This window comes from Vigna unguiculata, chromosome 3, assembly GCF_037176805.1.
Source record: "Vigna unguiculata cultivar grain cowpea cultivar isolate G323 ecotype 2 chromosome 3, ASM3717680v1, whole genome shotgun sequence".
Classification (NCBI taxonomy): Eukaryota; Viridiplantae; Streptophyta; class Magnoliopsida; order Fabales; family Fabaceae; genus Vigna; species Vigna unguiculata.
Genome location: NC_140794.1, coordinates 48,543,123 through 48,551,323, shown reverse-complemented (window position 1 = coordinate 48,551,323; position 8,201 = coordinate 48,543,123). Strand labels below are relative to the sequence as shown.

The following is an 8,201-nucleotide window of genomic DNA, read 5'->3' as shown; positions in this document are numbered from 1 at the left end:
TCTTTTTGAAGAATTAATGGTACATTGATTGGAAGACCTGCCCCCACGTATACGCCACTTATCTTAGTTGCCCACTAGCATCGTATTATTTAACCTATATTCTATGATTGATTAAAACATATAAAAAATCATAAAATAAAAAAGTCAATAGATAAAAAATTAAGTTTCATAAAAAAAATAAAACTTTAATAAATTTAATTCAATAATCATAAAATTTAAAAACTAGATAAAATGATGACGTTGGCATTTCTCTTTCCACCAATAGTTCTGGCCATCGAGTCTTTTTAAATCGTAAGTGATAGATAGTTTACATTACATCCTTTTCTTAATTGCTTTCAACGTGCATCTTTGTGAACTTTGTCATTTTTCTACAAATAGGAGTTAAGAGTCAAAATGCATCACATGATAAATTATGCATCGTCCAATCAACACTTAACGTAAAAGTTCCCATGATTCATGTCTAGATTTTGACAACGTAGCAAAATACATAAAATCCAACAATAAGGTTGTTACATATGGGGTCCGGAATTTTGAAGCTTTTGATGAGACACTATTGGCAGAACAAAACTGGTGAAAAATGCAGACATCAAAATTTCTCAGGGCGTGTCATGCCAATCACCAATCAGTGCAGTGCTGCATTAAAAGGCTCGTGTAAGGTGCTAATTGGTCCATCATGGATGTATTGGCTTGTACTTTATCTCAATGCAAAACCATCTCCTGTGCAAATTAATTAGATTATCATATAGACAAGACAGACCCAAATTATATATATTAATGACCATAGTTCAACATCCGAACATATATATACCCCAATTTTATATTATAATGAGAAATAATAAGGTAAAAGAGTGCTTTATTTATAGTTGGCCTTCTACATCCCTTCCAAGTGCCAGGGATGGATTGGAGAATAAATTAATAGCTTCCAAAAGCACAAGGTTCCACCACTACTCCAGAGTCAAAAGGACTCGGGAATCAGCTTCTTTCTCAGAAGATACAATACAATTAGTTCGCCCATCAATGCTCTTCTTTTCCTTCTATATTATTCTCTACTTTTGCCTAACAATTTTGTCCGAGACACCTCAGAAACTACGTTTTGATAACCACTTTCAACAGAAACTCAAATTTTTGTTTGTCATATTAAAAGAGACCAACCAATGACCAAAATTTTGTTGTACCTAAACTCTATTGCTTGCCTAACAATACATTCCAGCAATATCAAGTGAGAATACAACTTCAAAGTCGGCCACAGAGGCTAAACTTCCCTTTGAAAACAAGATTGACTAAAGTCCGTTCACATATCATCTTGGTTTAAAAATCAATTTAAACTAATAAGTTTGACATTCCATGCTTTGTAGCATAATAAGTTGCTCAATTGTGGAGCATCTGATACGAGTTTATGTTTTAACAGCAAGAAGAACAAACTTGTCTTTAGGATAGCAAATTTGAAGCGATCATTTTGCTTAAAAGAATCTAAAAATTTAAGGAGTCAACAAGATAGAAGAAGTGTTTCATTTGACTTGATGACACCTAATTCCATAGCTACCATAATATATTATATAATAGATGAACCAAGGTTAAATATGAAACTGATTGCTTCATCATCCTCCACTGACATGGCTAACTATTCCTTCTCTGCTGAAAATTAAACAGCAGAAAGAAATATGTTCGAATATACCTACATAGAATTAAACAAATGTGTTCAATTATCCCCAACACAGCATCTGCCATACCAAATTCTTTTCAGACTCAAACTCAACACCAGCAACCAAAGACAACAGCAAATGGAGAAAATATCAGTTGAAAACTCAAAAGCCAACATCAGAGAAACACTTACATAATCAGGGCAAAACTAACCTCACCAGTTTAATTCCTGAGACAAAATATTCAACATCCAAAAAACAGGCCGAGTCTAATTTATATACACAGCCTAAGTGAAACGTTTTCAACCATATTAACTTTGAAGCAAAACACTGTGAAAGTCACCAGACATGCCATTGTGTGATTAGTATAAAAATCCTTTACACTTATATACACATAAGGATATAATACTTAATTACAAATTACAGGAATATAATACTTATTCATGATTCAAAATTGACGAGTAAGGAAGAAAGAGGAAGGGCAAGGGGATTATTATAATCCCTAGCTGCACTGCAATAAGCATATAGAATGGCTTCATAAATCTAAATTTTGTAAACAATTGTTAATTTGTGACACAGTTCAACAATCTAGTTCTGCCTATAAGCAATGTAATTGGCTAAAGCAACTAAAGGAGCAGCCTTGACAGGGTCAAAGCCAGAGAGCTGATCCTGAGCATCTTTGTTCAATTTGGCAGCAAACTCCTTAGACTTCTCAATCCCCAAAAGCTTGGGATAAGTAACCTTATCAGCCGCGAGATCCTTCCCCGCAGTTTTCCCCAATTCCTGGGAAGATTTCGTAACATCCAGAATGTCATCAACCACCTGAAACAACAATCCTATATACCGCGCGAACTTCCTCAATCTCTCAATCTCCTCGTCGCTTCCACCGCCCAGGATGGCGCCAAGGACCACCGCGCCTTCCAGCAGGGCCGCCGTCTTGTGGAGATGGATAAACTCCAACCGTTCGAGGCCGACATCGTCAAGCCCCTCGGACTTGATGTCGACCACCTGGCCGGCGACGAGTCCCTCGGCGCCGATGGCTCGCGCGAGTTCGCCGAGGGCGCGGACGATGCGCGGCGGGGAGGCACCGACGGTGGCGCCGGCGATGTGCTCGAAGGCGAATGCGAGGAGCGCGTCGCCGGCGAGGACAGCGACGTCCTCCCCGAAGACCTTGTGGTTGGTAGGCTTACCGCGGCGGAGGTCGTCGTTGTCCATGCAGGGGAGGTCGTCGTGGATAAGGGACATGGTGTGGATCATCTCAACGGCGCAGGCAGCGGGCATCGCGGTGGCGGCGGCGCCTCCAACAAGCTCGCAGGCGGCGACGCAGAGGACGGGGCGCACGCGCTTGCCGCCGGCGAGGAGGGAGTAGCGCATGGCCTCGTGGATCCGCAGCGGCTCGCGGAGCGGAACGGCGTCGTCAAGCGCCTGGTTGACGGCGTCGGCTTTCTGGAGCATGTAGGACTTGAAGTTAAACGCCGGCTTCTCTTCCGTCTCGACCGTCTCCTCTTTGGTGAGCACTGCGGAGACTGTGAAAGACGGGGACGAATAAAGCTTATCTCTTGGGCGTTTGGTAACGATGAGGGAGGGAATGGGGGAGTTAGTGAGGCCGTGAAAGAGAAAAGTTGGGGATCTGGATCTGGTGAAGCTGGGGTGTAGCCATGCGTTAAAATTAACGGCACTCATGGTGGGGTTTGTGAGAATCTGTTTGGTTAGGGTGGGTTGTGGAGTTAGATTGAAAGGTTTGGGCTTTGGTGCGAAGTATGAGAGTTAATGCATTGTATTAGGGTGGGTTAACGAGGGAGGAGAAAAGAATAGAAGGGGTGGTGGTGAATGGTGAGAGGTGAGAGGTGAGTGGTGAGTGAGTGGTGAGTGGATAAGCAAAGGGTTCCACTTGCAGCAATGAGTCAATTACTTAGGATTGGTTATTGGGATCTTAGGAGATGAGATGAGATTCAACTATTACACCATTCGGCATATAACCCATCTATCTATATATCTATCTATTCTTTCACTCCCTTTATGTTCTGTCACCTCCTTTGCCCGCCTCGTGTCTATTCCATCAACTTTTTTTCCCATTCTTTTAAACCAAACCATATGCTTTTATTTGACGTGTGACTCCACTTCTCCTATACTTTGCAAGAAACCACCACAAAGGGGAATGAATGAATATCACTGATTCATCTTCTTTCCAAATACCATTTCGTTAAATATCCCTATAATTCCTCATTCATCAATACGTATAAAATGCTTTATATTATTAATTATGAAACCTTCAACTCTTTATTATAATCCATAATAATGAAATACTATGCTATCTTTCTTTTTAATGTTTTTTTTAAGTGAAACTGTATTTAAAGGTCATATAGAAATTGGATTGTAAATCTAAAGGTAATAGATTTTTTGTTTTTTGTTTTTAAGTAAGTGATATGGTGAACAATTTTCTTAACACTCTTATGTTGACATGGATCACAAAATAATTTGATGCACCGTAATTTTCTGTATTCTTCTTTTTATATGGCTTAGTGTAGATGTCAATGTTATTCCCTATTGTCAACAAGTTGAAACGTTGTTTTCATCCTACTAATGTCACCTTATTATATCCACCACTAGCACTCTCTTTGTCAATGGCATTGGCAACAAAAAAAAAAATAGTGCTCGTTCATCTTTTAGCGCCCAGTAAATATGAACTCTTCCAATAACATTTATATTGAAACACATCCAAACACAAAATAGAGTCACCTCAACTCTATTAACCACTACCATCTCCAAGTATAGTTTGTGTTTTTTAGAATAATTACTTACAATTATTTGATGTGATATATATATATATATATATATATATATATATATATATATATATATATATATATATATAATTTAAAAAAAAATGGGACCATGAATCCCTAACTCCTTGAGATAACATAGTGTTTGGCCCAAATCGACCGTCCCAACGTTTTCTTCATTTATTTTCAATATCGAAAATGTTGATATTAACATTCACGTATATTCATTACAAACTCATACATTGAAGGTTCCCGATATAATGTGGTCATAGAAAACGTATAAAAGCCAAATACTAAAAACATGACAACAACTTAAGCATGGAAGAAACGACACTAAATTAAGAGTATGTCATCTCTCTCGTATCTTATGCCTAAATTTTCACATAAAAAGATGGTTCTAGGAGAAAGTGTGAAGATAAATTTGTATATATGAATACGTGTGTTTCTTTGTGTGGATTTAAAGGATAAAATAAATGAATTTGAAGATAAATTGTATGAATGTTAGTGAATGATTTGAATGATCGATAGATAAAATAAAAAATTATAATAGATAAAATTTGAAAATTACTAAAATGTTTTTGATAGAAAAAATATATAAAATAATTTTTAGATTAGGTAAAAATATTAAATTTTAATAAAATATTATTTAATAAATTTTAATAAAAAAAATAAAAAGTAAATTACAATAAATTATTATTATTATTTTCATAATAATTACTATTATTTAAAACTATTAATGATAACAATAATAATAATTATTATATATATTATTTTTTATTATATTTAATTACTATGCATATAAATTATTTATTATTATTAATTATTATAAATATATATTATTAACTTTAATAATATATATATATATATATATATATATATATATATATATATATATATATATATATATATATATATATATATACACGATTTAGGAGGATATTATTGTAAATTACTATATATCTCTTTAAATCTGCTATGTTTTGATGAGATAAAAAAAGTGATCCATCCCTCAAATCTCTGCATTTCCTCTCTTAAAATCTATACATACAAACATAATTAATTCTTCAAATCCATCATCGACAGCTCTAGAAGGATTGTTGCATGCGAACAGAAAAAAAAAAAAGAAAAAGTTGAAACTTTCTTCCAACATCTCAAAAGAAATATAACCTTTAAAGTTTTGGATGAAGAACCTCCCAAAGCTTCTAGAATTCAAAGAACACCAGAAAAGCTCTTCAGTTGCATTTAAAGATTCTCATACAATATGAATTGTCTTGGTGGAGATGACTATTTATGGATCGATGAATATGAATATGGATAATAAGCCATCATGATGAGTGCAAATCTTGTTCTTAGTTAATATTCTCTCTATTTTTTATTGTATTCATTTCCTCCATTACCAAACTTTTAAACCCAATAAATACCACTTTTTCATATTTCTGTTTGATTTATTTTTCTAATAACTAAAGAAATCGAAGAAATGAGAACTAGGTTTCCCAATGAGAAAAAGGCCATTAGAAAGATAGATCGGGTCTCAATAGTTAGGACTTATCTTACTTACAACCCCTTTATTCCCATTGTTTGCACATCTCTAAAAGATTGATTACACCCCTTACTTATTTCTATTTACAACACCTTGTTTCTTGTCCACAGCCTCATAATTGACAACTTTTACATATTCAGTAAGTCCAATTCAATGTTTTTCATCTCCCAACCTATGTATGCAACATGAAAAACATGTGACATTAATATCATAATCTTGATACAATGATGAAAATGATGAACCTTGAATGTGTAATAAGTCATATCAGAAGAATGAGACAAAAGGGAAAGCAACGATGAAAAGTAACAAGGAGAAAAATTATTTTTATTAAGAAGTATATGTTAGAAATATTTTATTATAATTTAAAAAATAAATAATAAAAATAAAAATTCTACTGTTACTGAAGTTTTTATAGACCTTTAATTTATGGTTTAATGGTTTTTAATGATTAACGGCTATATTCTTATTGCAATTTACTTCTTTATCTCCTTTATCTACCTATAAATACCACCTAGGTGCATGAGGAAAAACACAACAAACAGAGACAGTGGTGTTCATAAGGTTCGGAGATCCTTCGCTGCACTCGATTGAGATTGATCTGACGGGTTGTTGTATCTTGGGAGAGAAACACATTTGATTTGAGACACATATAATTGTGTATTTGTTTAGTCCTGTGCAGTAGGGGCGTTTTCTCTCTAAGGATAGCGCTATGTGTGCCTCAACCTAGGATATTTCTACTCCTTACCTTTTATTTTTATTTATTATTGTTATTATAATTGTTGATCTCTGATTAATATTCATTGTTTTATATATTGTCTTAGTATTATTATTGATTTAATAATTATTATTATTTTATTTTATATTTATATTATTATTAGTATTATTTGAGTAATCATTTTCTAACAGTATATGCTGAAGGTATACAATGTTTATATATATATATATATATATATATATATATATATATATATATATAAATGTTTTGAATATTTCTAATGAAATACAAAGATGAAGAATTTAATTTCTAATTAAAGATATTTATACCAAAGTTATCTTTAGTATAAAAGGTGAAAATTTATGGAAGATGTATTGATGTAAAAAATAAAGATTCTAGAGATATCTTGGTAATGAGACAGTTGTGTCTTGAAAAGATATATAATAATGATTTGATAATTAAGACTAGAAAAATATATATTAAAATATATCCCTAATTGAGAATAATTAGAATAAGTATATTAGAGAAGTACAAGATGTAGTGTCAACATATAATCTTAAATGAAAATTTACAAGTTGAAAGATGAGAGATGGAGACTTACTAATGAGAGTCTTAATGGTAATGCGTTGAATGATTGTTAAACAAATTAAGGGTAACTCTCTATATCAAAGTTAAAATCTAAATAAACTTGTGTACTTTAAGAACTACCAAACATTTTATGATTTATGTGAGAGTATATCCTTTTTAGGAATATTATCTATTCATGTTAATATGATTCATATTTGAAGGATAAAATCATTATCGTGATATGAATAACCAACCTACAAAGAAAAAGTATAAATCCATACAAAAGTTAAAAATTGATTCAAAATTACGATATTTTGGGATAGAATTAACATGTTAAAAACATTTTTTAAATTATAAGTTTTTCCATATATATATATATATAGTCATAAAAAGTATTTTGAAATGTTTTGAAATTGTGTATGTACTTAAGGTTTATTTTCACAAAAACTATGTATTACAATGCTTTGCAAAAGTCTTACCGTTGTTCTATTATGAGAGTACCTTTCATATATTTAGGCATATATAGGGGGGAGGAAGTCAAGAAAGTCAAGCCTTTGGAATAATGTGGTGAATAAGGTTAAGAAAAAACTAGCTAGGTGGAAGGGTAGGTTCTTACCTTTTGTGGGCCAAACATGTCTAATTAAATATGTTCTTACAATTATCCCATTGTTTGACTATTCCTTCTTTAAAATGTCATCTAAGGTATGCAATCCTATTATAAGGTTACAAATAGACTTCTTATGGAGTTGGGAAGAGATAGGTAGAAAGATTACATGAATAAAGTAGGAGAATATCTACAAACCTAAGGAACAAGAAGGGTTGGTTGGGTATCAAGGACATTAGGTTATTTAATATTGCTTTGGCCAAGTGAAAATGACGGTTGGTTATGGAAAATGATGGACCACGAGAGGATATTTTAGAATTCAAATATGGATTTTAAAGAAAGTTGAATGATA

The 8,201-nt window shown here is 33.2% G+C and overlaps 1 protein-coding gene across 1 annotated transcript; it reads right to left on the bottom strand.

Annotated features, from left to right (window-relative positions):
* Positions 1 to 2,147: 2,147 nt before the first annotated feature.
* LOC114179227 (geranylgeranyl pyrophosphate synthase, chloroplastic-like) lies at positions 2,148 to 3,607 on the bottom strand. Its single transcript, XM_028065490.2, has one exon. The coding sequence runs from the start codon at positions 3,321 to 3,323 to the stop codon at positions 2,229 to 2,231; it is 1,095 nt and encodes a 364-aa protein (XP_027921291.1). The 5' UTR covers positions 3,324 to 3,607; the 3' UTR covers positions 2,148 to 2,228.
* Positions 3,608 to 8,201: the final 4,594 nt, after the last annotated feature.

What these genes read in the sequence shown, in the direction of transcription:
- LOC114179227 (XM_028065490.2), bottom strand. Translation starts at nt 3,323, where the DNA reads ATGAGTGCCGTTAATTTTAACGCATGGCTACACCCCAGCTTCACCAGA.